Source organism: Quercus lobata, chromosome 8 (genome assembly GCF_001633185.2).
Source record: "Quercus lobata isolate SW786 chromosome 8, ValleyOak3.0 Primary Assembly, whole genome shotgun sequence".
Lineage (NCBI taxonomy): Eukaryota > Viridiplantae > Streptophyta > Magnoliopsida > Fagales > Fagaceae > Quercus > Quercus lobata.
Genome location: NC_044911.1, coordinates 13,767,145 through 13,786,694, shown reverse-complemented (window position 1 = coordinate 13,786,694; position 19,550 = coordinate 13,767,145). Strand labels below are relative to the sequence as shown.

General features: G+C 36.0%; 5 protein-coding genes across 5 annotated transcripts; 3 read left to right on the top strand and 2 right to left on the bottom strand.

The window, feature by feature from the left end:
* Nucleotides 1–2,028: 2,028 nt before the first annotated feature.
* On the bottom strand, nucleotides 2,029–2,897 carry LOC115956433. The gene is given in 2 exon segments (XM_031074814.1): nucleotides 2,029–2,605; nucleotides 2,607–2,897. Coding segments are annotated over 2 exon segments (684 nt in total). The 3' UTR covers nucleotides 2,029–2,212.
* Nucleotides 2,898–3,226: 329 nt separating this feature from the next.
* Nucleotides 3,227–8,016, top strand: LOC115954685 (polycomb group protein FIE1-like). Its single transcript, XM_031072605.1, has 13 exons — nucleotides 3,227–3,563; nucleotides 3,929–3,994; nucleotides 4,127–4,249; nucleotides 4,615–4,695; nucleotides 4,785–4,877; nucleotides 5,039–5,114; nucleotides 5,964–6,043; nucleotides 6,122–6,193; nucleotides 6,653–6,712; nucleotides 6,847–6,943; nucleotides 7,138–7,201; nucleotides 7,304–7,363; nucleotides 7,487–8,016. Exons 1-13 carry the CDS (start codon nucleotides 3,384–3,386, stop codon nucleotides 7,548–7,550), a joined length of 1,116 nt encoding a protein of 371 aa, XP_030928465.1. The 5' UTR covers nucleotides 3,227–3,383; the 3' UTR covers nucleotides 7,551–8,016.
* A 1,929-nt stretch (nucleotides 8,017–9,945) lies between these two features.
* On the top strand, nucleotides 9,946–13,396 carry LOC115958156 (transcription factor ILR3). Its single transcript, XM_031076545.1, has 5 exons — nucleotides 9,946–10,463; nucleotides 11,709–11,771; nucleotides 12,410–12,487; nucleotides 12,562–12,724; nucleotides 12,919–13,396. Exons 1-5 carry the CDS (start codon nucleotides 10,321–10,323, stop codon nucleotides 13,183–13,185), a joined length of 714 nt encoding a protein of 237 aa, XP_030932405.1. The 5' UTR covers nucleotides 9,946–10,320; the 3' UTR covers nucleotides 13,186–13,396.
* A 225-nt stretch (nucleotides 13,397–13,621) lies between these two features.
* LOC115955770 lies at nucleotides 13,622–15,658 on the top strand. Its single transcript, XM_031074092.1, has 2 exons — nucleotides 13,622–14,867; nucleotides 15,571–15,658. The coding sequence occupies exons 1-2, from the start codon at nucleotides 13,852–13,854 to the stop codon at nucleotides 15,578–15,580; spliced, it is 1,026 nt and encodes a 341-aa protein (XP_030929952.1). The 5' UTR covers nucleotides 13,622–13,851; the 3' UTR covers nucleotides 15,581–15,658.
* Nucleotides 15,173–19,248, bottom strand: LOC115955769 (probable galacturonosyltransferase 12). The gene is made up of 6 exons (XM_031074091.1): nucleotides 18,676–19,248; nucleotides 17,648–17,703; nucleotides 17,370–17,525; nucleotides 16,412–17,002; nucleotides 16,009–16,311; nucleotides 15,173–15,851 (listed from the first exon to the last, which is right to left on the bottom strand). Exons 1-6 carry the CDS (start codon nucleotides 18,923–18,925, stop codon nucleotides 15,567–15,569), a joined length of 1,641 nt encoding a protein of 546 aa, XP_030929951.1. The 5' UTR covers nucleotides 18,926–19,248; the 3' UTR covers nucleotides 15,173–15,566.
* Nucleotides 19,249–19,550: the final 302 nt, after the last annotated feature.

Here is a 19,550-nt window from a genome sequence, read left to right as displayed (position 1 = left end):
GAAAATACAGTAATTTGTCAAAAGTTTTGTAGTTTAATTAGGAAGAAAATATTCGAACGGTAGGTTAGCAGCATGGCGTAATTATTAAAAAAAAAAAAAAAAACAGTAATCAACAAATTTTCAAAATTCTACAGTCTCGTCAAGTTATTGATCAAACTAACCATGATCCCAAATTTCAGTCCCCCATTATCATACAGTCGGTTCAATGATGAACCAACCAACCGTGGCTTGTTAAGTGATCATGGGGCTTCATTCTCAGCCTCAAGACTCCCATTGTCATCATCCCGTGTGCTTAATGAAAGCGAGGCTTCATTCTTATTCTCATTACTCCCATCAATACTCTCATCATCATTCAGTCATCACGAACGTGAACCAGCCGACCGTGGCTGGTTAAGTGACCGTGGGGCTTCATTCTCATCCTCAAGACTCCCATCATCATCATCCCGTGTGTTAAATGAAGGCGAGGCTTCAGTCTTATTCGCATTACTCCCATCAATACTCCCATCATCATTCAGTCATCATGAATGTGAACCAGCCGACCGTGGGGCTTCATTCTCATCCTCAAGACTCCCATCATCGTTCAGCCGGTTCAGTGATGATGTATCCAGTGATGATGATGAACATGCACCACCCAACCTGTTCGATCATGATCATGTACCCAGCCGGTTCAATGATGATCGTGAACATGTATCCAGTGATGATGATGAACATGCACCACCCAGCCTGTTCGATCATGAACATATACCCAGCCGGTTACATGAACTCAGCCTGTCCAGTGGTGATGATGATGAACATGTACCCAGCCAGTTCAGCGATGATCACGAACATGAACCAACTTACCATGGCTCGGTTAGCCCAAGTTTCAGTCTGTTTGACAGTAAGGAGGATGCATCAACAAGTGCCAATGATAAGTTGGTCGAAAATGGCAGCTTTGTTGTTAGCAGCAGTCAACAAAAGCAAGGATTTGATGTGGGTTTTTATTGCAGTATATGTTTGGAGGAACCACAAGCAGGGGATAAGCTCATTCGTATGAACTGCTCTCATATATATCACCAATATTGTCTACTTCCATGGCTCCAGATGCACAACACCTGTCCTAATTGCCGTAGCAAACTCGATCAACAATGATCATCTTGCAATTTTTTTCCTTTAATTTTTTTTTTTCCTTTTTTATGAACTGCTTTCATTAGTTGTATTTGGATACTTTGGAGTTTGGAATGTCTTAATTTCTTATTTGGTTTGTAAAATTTAAAGACTATTATTTGGATGCTCTCATTGATATCATATAAATTTTTATTCAGACACATTATTGCTAACTTTCATGGTTAATGCTAGTTAGACAGTTTGCAGCAGAGAGAGACACTTGAGGTTTATCAATATTTGAGATATGCCAAATGTAAGGAATTGTGTCATTCAACTGTTAAATAATTAATTACAATTATATTAATTTTGTTACTACTTTGCAATTGTCATCATTTAAGTTCATATTTGTTCTTTCTCAATGAGGGAAACCAAAATTGCTACCATTATTAATTTCCATCCCTATGTTAACAGTAACATGAGAGGAACCAATATAGATGATAGCAGTTCTAGATATCTTGATTCAGGTCTTATTTTCAAAATGTTTATTCTAATCATATGATCTGCTATGATACGCTTTGGTGATTTCATGAGATTTGTCAAGAAACCTCTTATATGGACTAGGTTTACCATCTTAAATTGAGGAAGAGTGCAAGACGGAAATAACTTCCTCTGTTGACAGGATGTTTGCTTAAGTATACAGAAATAAGTTGAAAAATCAATAAACCATCTTAATTAGTGATCATCAACTTTCAAATGTATATAGCTAGGATAAATCTCTCTATCGGGTGTTGACTTTCAACTTTTTGTATAACTATTGCTAATTTCATTCATTGGAGGTAGAACAAAATTAGAATATATAAATAAACTTGTTAGCTTTCTGGATGGCTAATTTGAATTAGTTGACTAATTTAAGTATAGAACAAGCATAAGGGTATTGCTGTTGATAATGCAGCTTGATTTTTGAGTTTTTGGCTTGAAGCAAATTACTTGAGGCTAATTAAGAAGTCACAAGAACTGAGTTTCTTATTTAAACCCCATATCTCCAAATAAACAAGACCTTGTGAATGTGGCTAATTCTTATAAAGAAGATATAAATCAATTGTTCAAATCCTCTACATATATGAGCCTTTCAAAAGGAGAGAGCTACAAGTATAGCTTGTCTGCAGCGTGCCTTGGCCTGATCAAGCCTTTCATCCAATGTCTCTTCCTTCACTGCAGCTTTTACCATAGCCAAATCCATCTCCATTAGTCTCAACACTCTGAACAACTCAGTCATCATCCTCTCCTCCACTTCTCCTTTATCACTCAACACTTGTGCTTCCTCTCTAGCTCTTTCAGCCACAATTTCTCCAGCTTTTGCTAGCAGCTCCGTGGAGCCAAATTCTTTCCCCATTAGATCCTCATCCTCCAACTTCTCTAGAAAGTCAGCTATGACATACCCTTTTGGCTTATCCAATTTGATCTCTTTGCTTCTCTTCCAACCAATCTCAAAGTTTGGTGGCTCAGGTTGTACTTAGCCCAGTTCTAGACTCCCTGTCATGGATTATCTCAGACTTTCTTCGCCTTTCAATAGGGAAAGTCTCTGCTTTGTTGTTGGTATCAGAAACTGGAGTTGGATATGGGAAGTCAGGCTCAGGCAGAGGGGTAGAGTTGGACTCAGAAGTGCATTTGATGAAGGAGTACTTTCTGTGTGGGATATTATAGATGTGTGAAGAGTTTGTGGAGGCTTGGGGGTTTAAACTTGGGAAAAGGTGGTTTAGATGAAGACGGTTTGGAATTGGATGAGATAGGAAGTGAAGGACTGTGGAAGCCATGCCTCATGCCATGCCAATGTGGAAGCAAATGGAACCAAAGTTAAGAAACCAGATAAGCCAATTTGGCTTCACATATATTTTTTAAAAAAGTTTTAAACTCAACAAGAGAGAACAAATATCATTATCAGTAATTCAGTTTTAAGGACAAAGGTCAATTGTAATCACACACACACACAACTCTTGATTATAGGAATGATGAGACAAAATTTGATGGGTTGGTTTTCAGAACTATCATAGATTGGGTTGGGTTAAGTTGAAAAATAGCCTAATCCAACACAGCCCGGCCCATAGCCCAAAATTGTGTATATATAACTGTCTATAGAAAATATATTTTTGGGGTTTCTTTGACATTTATTAGTAGAGTTTTTTGGGGCTGATTCAAGTGGGTTTAATCTACATACATTTCTTAAATTCTCACTAATCACTGTGTGTGATTGCTATATTCTGAGAATTTGTTGAAGCAAATTTGGTGAGAGAGAGAGAGTGATGTCAGGAAAGTTCACCATTGGGAGCGAGCCAGTGATGGGGTTGCCGACCCCATCAAAGAAGCGAGACTACAGAGTCACCAACAGACTCCAAGAAGGCAAGCGCCCCTTATACGCTGTCGTTTTCAACTTCATCGACTCTCGCCACTTCAACGTCTTCGCCACTGTTGGCGGCAATCGGGTCCGTCTTCCCTTTTTTACTATATATATCGCATTTTCTCTTCTGGGTTTTGGTTATATTGACATTTTGTGTGACATATATACTTGTAGCTTTTTACTTCTGTTCTTTGTGTTATTGTTCTAGTTTAAGTGCACTATATGATGCAAATGTTAAGAGAGTTGGTTAAGGTTATATTTTTGAAGAGACCCATTTATTATTAAGGACTTATTTTTGGGTGGGACATATAAAAGTAACAATTTTTATATCAATATGGTGGAGACCCATTTGTTATTAAGGACTTAATTTTTGGTGGAACATGTACAAGTTACAAAATTTACTTATTTTGGTGTAATTGTAGTTGTAATTGTTGATGTTTGTTTCCACAGGTGACTGTATACCAATGTCTTGAAGGGGGTGTCATTGCTGTCTTGCAGTCTTATGTTGATGAAGATGTACGTGGAGACAACTGTCCATTGATGAATGACATAGTTTTTGTTGATAGCTATCTTTGATTCTTATTTTTCTAATGAATGACTGTTCATATGTTAAAAACCGATATGAATTCAATGTGTTTTGTAGATCAGAAGGATGAGTCTTTCTACACTGTGACATGGGCATGCAGCATTGATGGTATGCCTTTTGTAGTGGCTGGAGGACTCAATGGTATACTCCGTGTCATTGATGCCGGCAGCGAGAAAATACACAAGGTTTCTTATTTCCTGACTATGAGACTTCTTTTTTGGGTAGTAGTTGTAGAACAAAAGCAGCTCTAAAAATAGGGTGTACATTTCGGTTGCCTAGAGATGAACCCAAGTTGGCTTTTGTTATTTGTCACACCCTATCTAGGCTATATACATACCCTTCTGCCTCTCGCATTGGCACTAGTCATATACAGTTAAGATATATATATATATATATATATATATATATATCTCTAGTTTTAAATTTGGTTGAAAGTCATAAAATACTATTTTATGGTTATACTTATTCATGGGTATATAACTGTGTAATTCTGAAATATAGTATTATAAATAATTCTTGTTTTGCCCTGTGACATGCTTGTGTCGTGCAGAGTTTTGTTGGCCACGGGGATTCTATAAATGAAATCAGGACTCAACCGCTAAAGCCATCACTGGTGGTATCTGCAAGCAAAGTATGAATCATAAAATTCTCTTTTTTCTACCCATTTTTTTTTTCTACCTTTTTGTTTTATAATTATTACTAATATTCAACTGTGACCAGGATGAATCAGTTCGCATATGGAATGTCCATACTGGCATATGCATTTTGATATTTTCTGGAGCTGGGGGTCATCGTAATGAAGTATTGAGTGTGGTGAGTGAAGGATAGAAAGAGTAACGGCCTCCTCCCTATGAAGTTGATATAGGGGGAAAAACTAAAAAACCCTTGAGTTCTTTATTCACTATTTGACTGTAGCTCATGTTGCAAAATAAGGACTTTTAAAGGATTATACAAACACTATTTTGGCTATGTAGGACTTTCATCCTTCAGACATATATCGCATTGCAAGTTGTGGCATGGACAACACTGTTAAGATCTGGTCAATGAAAGGTAAGGCATTACTGTTGTTTTTCTTGCAATTTATTTAAAAAAGAAACAATTATCGAACAAAATTGGAACATTGGACTGCTTAGATGGATTGTCTGATTTAAAACACTGTTTGACATACTAATTTGAATAGATGAATATATATATATATATATATATATATATATATATATATATGCATCACAGAATAATTAACATTAAAAATTATAAACAACGATCACAAATTATATTAATACCCATCATATTGAGTGTAACAGTCTATGTAGTACATCATATCTTCTGGTAAGCCATTAATGTTGCTCTAGGATGTTATGGGGGTGATAATTATATTCTTTATGAAATGTCTTAAGTGACCTGTATCTTGGATTAAAGTGTTAAAAGCATTGGCTTTTCCAAAAATGTTGGATTCTAGGAATACAACTACAAATTTTTTGGAAAAAGCTTGTTTAGAAGACAATCAGTATAGAGCACTTATCATTTGCACTAAAAGTTCTCCATTGGTTGTGTATAGATTTATTTGTGCCATAAGTGTTTATTGGAACATTTTTCTTTCTTCGTATAATTCAATCAGTTTAGGACACTTATCATTTGCACATAAAATTCTCTGTTAGTTGTCTATGGATTTTATTTATGCCTGAATTTTTTGGAACTTTTTTATTTCTTCATATTAGTGTTCAAATGTTCCAAGTCAAATGATTGGAACTTTTTAAATGGTGTGTTGTCAGGTTCTCATTTGAGAGTTGGCCTGCTTGATTGAATGCCAGGCAGGTCAGCTAGTTTAGTTAATTTTAGCAAGTTAACATCATTATAACTTCTTTTAAAATTTTTTGTCTTGTTATAACCTTGCTTCAGAGTTCTGGACGTACGTAGAGAAATCATTCACATGGACTGATCTCCCTTCTAAGTTCCCCACAAAATATGTTCAGTTTCCTGTGAGTAGCAGCCATTTTTTGTGTTACTGATGAATATTTTTTTTCTCGTTGTATCTTAGTTCACCTTACCCTTTTCAGGTGTTCACAGCTTCAATTCATTCAAACTACGTTGACTGTAATAGGTGGCTTGGTGATTTTATCCTCTCAAAGGTGAATTATTGCTTGATTCACCATTTTGTGTTTGCTAATCTAAAATCAAAAGTTGATCTGAGAGAGAGAGAGGAGGGGGGGGGGGGACAAATTATATGGCTGAAACATTAAAAGATTTGAAAATGTGTTGCCTTTTTTGATTGACAAACTGAAATCAGTGAGTCAGATGCCTTAAATAACTTCTCGAGACGCCATTTGCTGCTTTATAAACTGTGTTTCATTTGTGTTAATGTTGTGTTAATATTAACCTCTAATACATGTATTCAAATGAAAAGATAAGTGTCAAAAAAGTGACATGTCAAACTCTTAATCTATTGTCAGTTGGCTTGAACTGGAAATTGTTGAGCAAATGTAACTGTAGAAAGTACTAGGAGTCATCAGAACTTGGAGTTGCTTCTAGATGCATTCTTGGTGATGTCATCTATGCTCATACTAATGTTCTTATTCTGCCATTTCCAGAGCGTTGACAATGAAATTGTTTTATGGGAACCTAAAGTGAAGGACCAGTCTCCTGGGGAGGTTAGAATTTGTCATCAGTCCAGCACTTATTAATTGTCTTTTATGGATATTTATTCAAAAAATTTTATTCTTGACGTTGATCGATTATGTGAAATCCCCAGTTTATCTTTTTATTTTTGACATTTATCGTTTAGGGTTCAGTTGACATCCTTCAGAAATACCCTGTTCCAGACTGTGATATATGGTTCATCAAGTTTTCCTGCGATTTTCATTATAATGCAGCTGCTATAGGTAATGCAACGCTTAGTAATATAAACACGCATAGACACATGAGATTTATTGTCAATGGATGTGAAATTGTATGAATCATCAACCAGGAAATTGCTGATATAATTCCTTGTAATTGCATCCACTTGAGCATTATGTCTTCAAGCTTTTGCATTACAGTATGTGGAGTTCTAATCCTGTATGGTCTTATCTACCAGGGAATAGGGAAGGAAAGATTTTTGTCTGGGAATTGCAATCCAGCCCCCCTGTTCTTATTGCAAGGTTGGTTGGTTTTGCTTGTCTTGGTTAAAGTTTCTGTTAAAGAAAGTTGCAATTTCTGTACTATATGAATGATGTTTTCTTACTCTTTTTAACTTCTTTCAGGCTGACACATGCTCAATCAAAGTCTCCAATTAGACAAACTGCCATGTCATTTGATGGAAGGTCAGCCCACATATATTAGACTATTAGTTATAGCCTTAGATTATGTGGCTATTATTTATGACCATGACAACTGTAGTGACTGTTAAAAGTATAACATGCAACCTCCCTTTCTGTATGTTGCAGCACCATTCTCAGCTGCTGTGAGGACGGGACTATTTGGCGGTGGGATGCTGTGGCAACTTCTTGAGCCTATCTAAGTGGGTTTATTGGCAGGGTTAGAAGATGCATCTTTCGGCTGCCCAATTTGGCCTGAATTTGGTATATTATTGTAACACATTTTGTGGGGGTTCGGAGGAACCTAAATGTTCCTTGAATAGAGAAATTCTGGCTAGTAAGTAGTAACCCTTCACCTCAGCCGAACAGCCACAGCCACGCTGTCACTTGTTATGAGCTAAAGTTGTTCCATTTATGAAACATGGTGCCATCACTAATGGAGGAGGCAATTTAGGTGAGGATGACTCTTTAACTTATAAATTTTAAGGATTCTGCTTAGCTCCATTGCTTCAGGTTTCTCTGCACTGGAGCACTAGAGCCAAGCCTTATCCAAATCTTAAAAGAAGAGAAGCATGTTTGTGTTGCGACTGCTGCCATTCTTGTGTATTACCTAGTTTTGATTATTGTATACCAAAAAAAGAAATTACTCAGTTTTGTTTTGTGTGGGAAGTGAAAATGTTTGCTGGCCTGGCTCAGTAAAGACTGAGGTCATCCACCCTAAATTATAAATCAAAGCCCAAAAGTAAGCTGGCTCAGTAGAGACTGTAATTTCCACCAATTTGTCTCTGAGAATATTTAAACTTGAAAATCCAACTATTTTCACTCTCTTTGGGATCCTTTTAAAACGTTGGAAGTCTTTGGAAGGGGTGGTAGGGTTTAGAGACCAACACCAAAAGAGCTAGAAGAGGAATTGAGTGAGAAAGGAAGTCTTGAGTATCTCATTGAACAAGAATTACAATTTCGGACAGGATATGGATATCCTTATTGAAGGTAGTTTGGTTATTTTATCAGAAGAATTTGGACTTCAGTTAAGAATATGATTTTCTCCTCTCTCACACTCATACGCAAACAAAAGACTATGATCTTGCTCTCTTTTTATTTATTTACTTGTGTGTGCATAAATAGGATAGAAGGTTTCTCAAAAAAAATAAAATAAAATAAAAAGATAGAATTTCATCATTTTGCGTATATTTCATGATTTGATAATTGTTTTTATAATCAGGCTAAGATACCAAAATCTACCAATTGATTTTGGTATAGGTGGTATTTAAACTCTAAATTTCTTATTCGATGACAACAAATTTAACTAGTGGAAGAAAAAAAAATGGTAATAATTTTGCATTATTGGACCACATTGTGTGTAAGGCATAGGCATAGGCATGCTCTAATGTCCAATCAATTAAGCTTATGATTCATCTTAAAAAGAAATGTAAGACTATGATAGGAGAAAATTACGTACGCAAGAAAGTGAACTAGGCCTTTTATTTATATATATATATTTTTTGAGGTAATACCTTTTATTTTTTTTAAGTTATCTTATTATTAGAAAAGGCCCACTAGGCTAAGAAAGTAAGAAACCGTCTATATCTGGTGAAAATACTGAACCCAATTGAAAGCTAAGATCTAGGCCTTATGTATCACTTAAAATATCAGCTTTTATAAAATCTATATGAAGAATATATAAAAACCAATCGAATTTAGAGATTTTGTTAAACCTTTTGACCAAAAAAAAAAAAAAAAAGAGATTTTGTTAAACCTGAACTTTCTAAAATATTCCCCATGCGTATGTTATAAAGATTGTAGTCTCTCTTTCTTCTTTATTTTTATTTATTTTTGAGAAGAATATAAAGATTGTAGTCCAATATCTATTTATTTCATGGAGTGATGGTGATTCACGTTGAGGCAACAAATCTCTATGGTCACCTTTTCATAAATCATGAAGTACCTCTAGCTACTTGCCATGCCAAGAGTTTTGTAACTTAGAAATTAATATTATTGCACTTATCTTTTCCTTAAAAAAGAAAAAAGAAAAAAGAAAAAGAAAAGAAAAGAAGTCCTAAACACTATATATGTGACAAAGCAAATATATATATTTTTTGAAATAATTTAAGGGAAAAGTTAATTGTTGCCTGAAGGATATTGGCTTATAAAATATTTTTAAAAGCTTTTTATGAGAAATGAAAAAAAACATTGATTTTTTGACGGTTTTCTATAATTTTCGTAAAAATAGTATTACAATTTTTTAAAAATAATTCAATAACAAATGTTTTAAGTGCGCCCATTAATTAAATTAATAATTTAATGACATAATATACAATATATATTTACCTTATCTTAATATTCTCCAAATTCAATTATTATAATAAAAGTCATAGTATCTTCTAAGAGAAGGGAGCACCTTATCACCTACTCCATTAGTAGGTACTCAATAAATTTTTAGACTAAATAAAGAGCATAAAGAATCCGTAAATTTCAGCCTAACATTTCTCTTTTCGTTCCAATTGGTGGGGACTAGCCAAAAAAAAAAAAAAAAAAGGCTTGAACATTGAAGCCCAAAAACCCCAAAAAAAAAAAATAAATAAAAAAAAGGGGAAGAAAAGGAAAAAGAAATTGAGGAAAAGAAAAGAAAAAGAGTTTACTGGGTGAAGGATGACGAATCCCATCCCATCCCAAATTCCCAACTCCACCAGCCACCAATCACCCCATATTCACATTTTCCATTTCTGAGATTTTCCCTACAAACACTTTCCATATTCATTCCCACTTTTCCCGAAAACCTCAAATACCCACGCAACTTACCAAAAAAAAAAAAAAAAAACATAAAACACTCATTTGCTTTTCTCTCTCTTTTTTTTCTCTCCAAACACGCCCAAACCACCCTCTTCCTCTGTTTGTTTCCGAGGATAACCCAAATTCCCTAGCCGGAAAAAAAAATTTAGGGTTTTTTTTTTTCCGGCAAAAGAATGGTGACCCCAGAAAACAACACCAATTGGCTCTTCGATTACGGATTGATGGACGATATCCCTGTTCCCGATGCGAATTTCTCTGTTCCTAACCCGGGTTTCACTTGGCCTGTACAGGCTTTGAATGGTTCTTCCAGTGTTAGGTACTTGCTCAGCTCTTCTTTGCCTCTCTCGATTTTGGCGTTTTTCCCAATTTTCTTTGATTGGGGTTCTGTATCTTGTTATCAATTTAGGGCTTTCTTTGTTTTTGGGTTCTCTTGGTTTGTATTGGAATTTGTGGTTTAATACAATTAGTAATTTTGTTTGATTTTGGTCTTGTGCATGTGAAATGGTTCAGGGTTTGATTACTATTAAGGGGAAATTAATTATATTGATTGTCTGGGTATTTTGGGGCTCATAAATGAGTACTGGTTGAAATTATTGTTGTAATCATGCATGTGCCTGGACTTTTTTTTTGGGTGTTACTGCATGATTAATTTGAGTCCAATTGGTACATTTCTAGTTACCCATTTTACCTTTTTTTTTTTTTTTTTTTTTGGGGGGGGGGGAAATCTTTTTGTGTGTATGTTGAAAAACTTAGCTTTATTGTCCTTTTTGTACCATAAATTTGGGGATATGTCTATGGATTAAGTGATGGGGCATTCTATCTTGTAATCAAAAAAAGAAAAATGATGGGGTGCATTATAATCATTATTAGAATGTGAACTTTGTTATTTTGGGGCTATTGCAAAGATGGAACTCTTTGAATTGCCATGGAGGGTGGAATCAGCTGTTTTGTAATTATGGTGGGGTTTATTCAATATAGTGTCTCATTAGTGTTTATGTGACCTTATTGGTTTTTGTTGATTGACAGAAGTTAGAACTGAAAAATTAGGGTGTTACTAAGTGACTCAGATGCTATTTGTTTACTATTATATCACAATTTCCTCCTGATTCTCTGAAGATGTAGCAATATACCCATATAAACCGTTCTTTTCCTTCCTATCTCGATACCAATGCAATGCAGAGTACTCACTTGAGTTCTGAAAAGTTTTTGGTACTAGTATCAGTGGCTGGTCAGCAAAGTTCTGGAGACTACGGATATGATATCCTTTTCTTTTAGATGATAGTGTTTTAACAGAATTTATTGGAAGTTACAATACCTTGTTCAGTACAAATAAGGTTACATGATTTCATTTTAATGCTTTGTGTTTCTGTGAAGAATGATATGCTGTTATTTATATAATCTGAGAAGTCATGTTAAACATTTAATTAGTGAGTAAGAATCAATTTGTATGTAATTGCAAGCTGCAACATGTGGTTGATCTTATTTTAGGACCTTGTCAATGGGTATCTGTATGGTTACTGACTTCTTATAGTTATTGTGTTATTATATGATCTATTTCTAGTGTGGAAATTGATGGCTCGTTGGGGGATTCAGATGGCGTCAAGGAGTCTTGCCCAAAGAAGAGGTACAAAACTTCCTTTCTTCTCTTCTCGGTTTAAATGGATGGAACAAGGTTCTATACTACTCACAAAAGCTTGTGTTTGCTAATCCTTGGTGAAGGCTTTTAAACTTTGTTCCCCTATGTCTGTGTGTTTTTAAGAGGATTTTCATCAACTGTTTGTAATGAATAGATGCATAGCTAGTCTTACAAAAGCCTGAGTTTAAGTAATTAAATGAAATTTGTCGAGTTTTTCAGTTAGTCAAATGCATGCCTATGGTCACAAGCTGCCAATACCATACAGTTTAGTGTTGCAAGTGGGACTTTAATGTGACTGATATATGATTTATGCATCATTACAAGTTTTTAGTGAAGATGATGTAACAATAGGTAGCCCAGATTGTAATTTAGCTTAATCAATCAATTTACAGTATCCTTTCATCAAAATTAGCACAACGTCTAGAAAGATGTTTTTTCCATTTAAATTTCTTAGCTAAATAATGTAATAAAATAAAATATGTCCAAAAATTGATTCGGTAGAAGTTTAATATATGGGTCAAATATTTTTTTATTTACTATTGTACATTGTTTGAAAACTATAGAATAGAGCCAAAGAGTTTGTTATTAGATCTTATCTTACCTATCTCTTGCATTTCCTGCTACAGGGGTAGATCTGAATCATGCTGTGCATCTAGCTCCAAAGCTTCTCGGGAGAAGCTGCGTAGGGATAGACTGAATGACAAGTATTCTCTTGGTTTCTTTTCTCCTCAACCCCCTCTCTGTGTGTTTTGCATGTTCTTATGTTTGACATGATTAGGTTTGTGGAACTGGGCACTATTCTGGAGCCTGGAAGGCCTCCTAAAACGGACAAGGCTGCTATTTTAATTGACGCCGTCAGAATGGTGACTCAGTTACGGGGTGAAGCCCAAAAGTTGAAGGATTCAAATTCAAATCTCCAGGAGAAGATCAAAGAATTAAAGGTAAATTTATTTTAATTCCTGTTAAATGAAAATTTTTGAGAATTAAATGCTTGCCTGAAGGTTTATATTCTATATGGTGTACTCATATTTACATTACGATTTACCTTGAAACTAGGGGTATGTCCAAAAGATGATGAGGAAAGATGTAGGCAGTTAATGCCAATTATATTAAAGTTCCTTTTTACCTTGTGTAGGCTGAGAAGAATGAGCTCCGAGATGAGAAGCAGAGGCTAAAGGCAGAAAAAGAGAAGTTGGAGCAGCAAATGAAAGCCATGAATGCACAACCTAGCTACTTGGCTCCCCCTCCTGCAATCCCTGCTGCATATGCTGCTCAGGGCCAGGCCTCTGGCAACAAATTGTTGCCTATCATTGGTTACCCTGGAGTCGCAATGTGGCAGTTCATGCCACCTGCTGCAGTGGACACCTCACAGGATCATGTACTTCGCCCACCAGTTGCTTAAGTTGGGCAACCTACGATGATTTGGGTTACATTTTGACCCAAACAAGTGTATTCATTTTGTTATTGTTATTGCCTGTATTAGTTTTTGCCGAAGTCTTCTAAGGTCTAACTGGATTTGGTGGATGACTTTATTTGCGTTGCAACTACTATTATGAATTGATGCTGGAATGACCATGTAAATGTTAATAAATTTGTCTAGCCATCTTTGTTTATTTTTTGCCTGTTTGATGGAACCTCGTGATAATGTTGCATTTGATTTTCTCATCGAGGAAAAGGTTCACTGAAACTCGATGGTGGAAAATACTGAATCAGAATAATCAACCTGATGAGCAGATCTTTCTAAAAAAAAAAAAACCTTGACGAGCAGATGTAAAAATATTAGCCTATTAGGAATTTAGGATGCACATTGGTTAGCTAATACCTCCTAGGACGGCGTTATCATGGAGCCTAAAATTCTGTTTGGAAAAGGGGTTGCAACAATGACAAAAAATCTTACAATGATGGAGTGGATAAGGATGTTGACAGTTACTAACCGGGACCAACTTCTATGTTACAAATCTTGTGAGGCTAGTATCCTCTGGTAGGAAATCTTATCTAGATTAGAGCTTTTGAAAGCTAGTTTCTTTTCAAGCCACCAAGCCTTCTTTACTCAGTTCCAAGCCTCAAAATGGCTTCCAATCTTCTCAAACTGCATCTACAAACCATTAAAACTGCCAAGCCATCAACCCCATTTCCACACTCAAAAACTCCATTGACGTCTCTGCCATTTCATTCACACCAAATCCTTCTACACCAACACCATTCCCATGTCTCATTCTTTCCCCCAACTCTACACCACAAACCCATATCAATCCACTCCTCACTATCCTCCTCTTACACCCCACCCACCTCAAAAGAAGAAGCCATACTCCAAGCAAAAACCTGCCTTTCAACCACCTTAGAGAAGCCCCTCAACAACCCCAAACTAGTTGGTAAACTCAAGAAACTAAAGCAACCCAGGTTCCGGATTGAAATACCGGTCATTGATGACTCGTCTGCATCACTATCCCAACTAGCTTTCAATGTCTTTCAAGACCTACCCATTAAAAGAAAAGGCTCTCCTGTTAAGTTGTTAATCCTATGGCCTAACCTTACCTTAACAGAAGCTGCAATTAAAGCCTTCCAAACTCAGAACTCAGCCAACCAAATTGAAAACATTGACATCTCTTCAGTTACTAATGCTGATACCAATATTTTGAACTCTGCTGACGTGGCAGTCTTTTTGGCCCCAGAGGCTTCACAATTGGCATTTATAAAAACCGTTACCGAGAGTTTTTATCCAAAGCCTGTGGTGATTTTCAACCCAAAATGGGTGTTTGAAGAGGAGAGCAACTTTGGTGAGCTGAGTGGGTTTGTGGGGTCATTTGAAGTGGTTTATTCATTTATGGGGTTGGAGGTTAGAGGGGTTTTGAGTAAGAGAAAGGGTGTGGTTTTCAAGTGTGTGAGAGATGGGGTTGTGAGTGGTGAGAAATGGACTATTCTTGTTGAAGAAGAAGGAGAATTGAAAGTGATTATGAGGTTCAAGACGCGGCCATCGATAGGCGAAGTTGAGAATGTTCTGTATAATTTGATGGCAATCAATTCACCCATTACAAAGTCTGCAAAGTTTTTTAGGGGTTTGGTTTCTAATGTAACTGGAAAGAAGTAAGCTAAATAACTCTGTTTTGATCTATGATTAGGAATTGAGAACTTTAAGTAGTGTTTGTTGAATTGCCTGAATGAACGCAGTTGTGCTTTTACTGACCACTTTTATATGTCAATGTATGTGCTATATTGGTTGCTCTACTGGTTATATGATATATGACAAAAACTTGGATTGGCATTTTGAATATAGAATGATGGGATCATGTTTTGAGACTCGGTGTATTTAGCCTCTGAGATTGTCTTGAATTAGAGATGGCAGAAATGATTACATCTTTGATGAATTTATTTCGCAGCCCATTTTCTTATTTTGCTCTTTTTTTCTTTTTTCTTTTTTTGGGGGGGGAGTGGGGGGTGGTGAATAACAATTGAGGCTTTCTTTCTCTGTCCAAGTGCCAGACAAAAAGAGCTGTCCTGCATCTTGGATATATGTATACTTTTGTGTGTGTAAATATATATGTATACAAATTTCAAGAACTTTGAATAAATAAATTATGATTTGAAACCTTTGAAGACCAGAAAAATAAGAAAGAAATAGGAAGAGTAAGAAGGGAGCTTCAAACAACAAATGAGAGTTCACAAAAACAGGATGCTGTTGCTGTTATCATCTTTCTTTCAGCAAAGAACTCTCATTTCTTTTTCATATACAGAAAGATATACTTTTATCAATATGCTAAGCATTTTTTTTTCTCAAAATCCAACCTAGGATGCCCTAATATGACAGCTCTTGATGAATTTATCAGAAAAGTTGATATACTTAGCCCACAATGGCCTGAGTGTTGGGAATGCTATCTCTAGCCAAGGCTTTGCTCTGCCATTAAAATGGATGACACCAGCACTCTCAGCATCAGAAAAGCTTGTATTGTCCTGGTAACCCAACCCCAGCATGTGCCAAAAGGGATCGATAACTTGGACATGACCATGGAAAGCAATTAGTCCAGGAGGTAATGTCCCTAGTTGCCACAAACTCAAGTCTGATTTCAAGTTCTGCATAGAGGAAAACAAAGTTGGGGATGATTTATAATATAACTGTTTGGAAATTTCAAATACAAGGATTAAAAGAAAAAGTTAGAAAACTGAATAGCATCACTTTACTTTGATTTTTTCTGTTCTTAAACCAAGGTAGTGTATGATGGAGATATACCTGTTCAACCCAGTAATGGTATGTAAGGCTTATGTTGGTCTTCCTCCATGCCTCTAGATCAAAAATATTCATGCCATAAGCCCATGCACATTCATTGGGGTTGAAATTCTTCGATATCAAAGGATGGGAGAAGTTCAAATAGCTCTTCAGCCGCTTTGACATTACAAACTTATCTTCTCCTGTGCAAGTTTCGACTGCTCCGTTGACCTTTCCATTCATATCAATGTCCCATAGTGCTGAAAGATCTGTTTGAATCACAATGTCGTCATCCAGGAAAACCACCTTGTTTAGGCTGGGGAACAACTGCAAAAAAGAAAAAAAGCATTGACAATTTTGCTTTCATAAACAATGAGTCTACTTTCATAATGATAATTAAGCCGTAGCTAACTATTTTTCTTTTTACCTCTGGTAGATGTATTCTAATGTGATTCATCACAGAATTGTATTTAGGACTCAGTGCTTGTAACTTTGCTGCAATGACAACAGGCTTTTCAGTATTATTTGCCACAATGGCCGATGACCCGCCTCTAAATTGTGATCGCACACGTTGATCTTTTTCCATTGCCTCCAAAACGGGGACCTTTCCTTTTGTAAACCAATCGAAATGGTGCAATGCCTTGACCTCAATTATGGCAGGAGACAAAGGATGCAGTGAGAACCATGCCTGCATGGGATAGTAAGTCTTCCTATCCGTGATTATATGTAGGACAACCTTCTGGGGCCTCAATGAGTTTCGGACAAGTGATTTTGCAACAACAGATGCAGCTAGCACATTGTCTGAAGCGAGGACGAAGTGAAAGTAGGAGTTGTCAACAAGGGCCGGGACGAGTTCAGCAGAAGGGAGCTGGAGGCGGGCAGCTGCATTGGTGGAGTGCTCACTGGCTAGCTTTAGTGCAAGGCAGTGGAGCTGTTTTGGTATGCTACTTGATGCTACATGGCGATATAAATACTCCTGGATTTTGGCTGTCCGGGTTCTTTGTTCAAGAAGAGTAACCTGATATTTGTAAAAGCTTTAGTTGAGACCCTGTCTTAGTCACAGTCAATTACTTGAATGTGTTCTGTGTTATCATAAATTAAGGACTGAATTGGTGGAAAATTAATGTGAATAGTATAACTTTGAAAACTATTTTCAGAAATGATCATAAATTTTGTGAGAACTTTTGGTTTTGATTCCACTGGTAATGATTAATAGGCTTGTGATTTTGAAGACACAGGAAATTGACATTTTGTGAAATTGAAAGAACAAAAAACAGTTTTGTTTCCACTGCCAAATGGCCCCTACACTTCTTAATGGTGAATAGCATTTAATTTCTTAGTACTAGTAAAAGAGCTAGTGTAACAGAGATGAAAAAAATCAGTACCATTTCTCTAAGCTTGAAAGCAAAGGTCTTTGCGTCTGTTTTCCCTTTTCTAATCTCAGCCATAAAATCTTCTAAAGATTGAGGAACATCAGATCTTCCTTTTAATTCATCTTTGCCAATGGGCTCTTCTAGTACTTGGTATATCACTTCTGGGACCTTTCAAATACCAAAATTATTTTCAATTAATAACCCAAATTAGCATGAATATTATATAATTGGGAAAGAAAAAAAAACACTAATTGAACAGTTTTCAACAAAAATAAGGGTCCAGAGATTACATTTGATTCGAACCTTCTTCCCAAAATACCTGGTCCTAATCGTTTTCCCAGGCATCCTATACAATTAGAACATAATATTACATCAGTAACTGTGTAGAAATTAGACATAATAATATTGTTAATATTCAGCACCCAAAAAAAAATTATCTTTATCATCATCACCGACAACTTTTATTTTATTTTCTTTTGGGGTGAATCAATTTCACCGACCACATGTTTCTGTGTTATTGTACCTATTAATTATGTCATGGACAAAATGACTAAGAATGAACCATTGAATTATTGAATACCAAATTAAATCATACTTTCATAGGGGTATTCTAGATAATTCACAGTTATAGCCAAGTCTGTCTACGTAAACTGGATCTCCCGGCAAAACGCAAGAGACTGAGATTTACAAGATTTGAATTCCCCACTTGAGTCTTTCAAATTTATCAGGTAATTATTAATTTACTTTAAACTGGAATTTAATGACTACTCTGATGTCTGAATAGATAATTAATCTAAATGGATTATCATCCAATTTTTTATACCAGTTTATGGGTAAATTATCAAATTTTATATCCTCAAATGTCAGTTACGAGGTGTGCTAGCTTCTAGGCAGAATAAACATCCTTCTGCATTAATCCTAGGGACTTGTTCATGCTTTAGATGATGACGTCTTTTAGTGATAAACATATAAACAATAAACCAACCTTCCGATAAAATAATTATTTAAAAAAAAAAAAAAAAAAACCATATAGACAAGCAAACCACAATAGAAGTACAGATCTTATACTATATCTATTGTGGTTGAGCTTCCTATAACACAACAGACCAAGATGGATAATATATAGTACACCATAATATAACTAATTTTCTTTATATGTTCTAACTTTGTCTTTGTTTTAATACTAATATTGGAATTTGAATTTTGGTTAGCTTCTCTTAGATTTCTTGTCACACTTTTTTCAAAGACCAGGATACCAATGCTGCAAGTGTTTAGCTTATGCAAAACCGAGTGAGCTACTGGCTTAGAATGTACGTACCTATGGTAGAGCATTTGTTTTCTCCATCAATGGTGTCAACTGCTGTCAACACAAACACAAACCGGAGAAGAAATGTAAAGAACAGAAGCGAATAGAAAAGCATTCGATACGAAACCCGCCTTGAGCCAACCTTCACCTTCATAAATTCTTTAAACCCTTTGGCCGGAAACACTGTAATGTGCCTCAAACTTGGAGATATGTAAAGCTGCATTTTGTCCAAAACAAAAAACCAAGAAAGACACATACACATACACCTGAAGCCAAAAAAAAAAAACCCCGACGTATAAAGTTGTTGGTCAGGGAAGCGGGCTTGTTATTTCCTTCGGCAATCAACGAAAGAGGAGCTGATGATATGAGTTGAATTGCAAGAACACCCTTGTGATGGTTATGCTGTAGAAGTAAGGGTTTGATATGTGTTCAAGGTAGCTATCTGTTACCTAACCTTGCTTAGTATTTGGGCTAGAGAGATGTCAAAAATTTAGGACTTTTATTTATTTTAGCTAGAGGGTGTGCAGGAAGGGTTGTTAAGGAGAAAGAGACATTGGACTGAGAACTGAGAAGAGGCTGTCTTTGTTTTGTGGGTTTGTGTTTTGGCTTCAGTTTGAAGGAGGGAAGTTGAGAAAGAGAGAGAGAAGAGAAAAGCAAAAAAAAAAAAAAAAGAGAAAAAATTATATATGAGAGGGGGTTGTTGGTGTTTCTTGGCTTTGCCTCCACATGAAGTCTTTTTAACATACAAGGACTTTGAACACTTTGACACAACGGGGCTTCTACATGGAAAATGACTTATTAATCTCTTGTTTTTGGCGTGGGTTGGGGCATTGGTCATTGGAGTAAAAATACAGGAACCTCTACTTCCAATATTTTTTTTTCCCCCT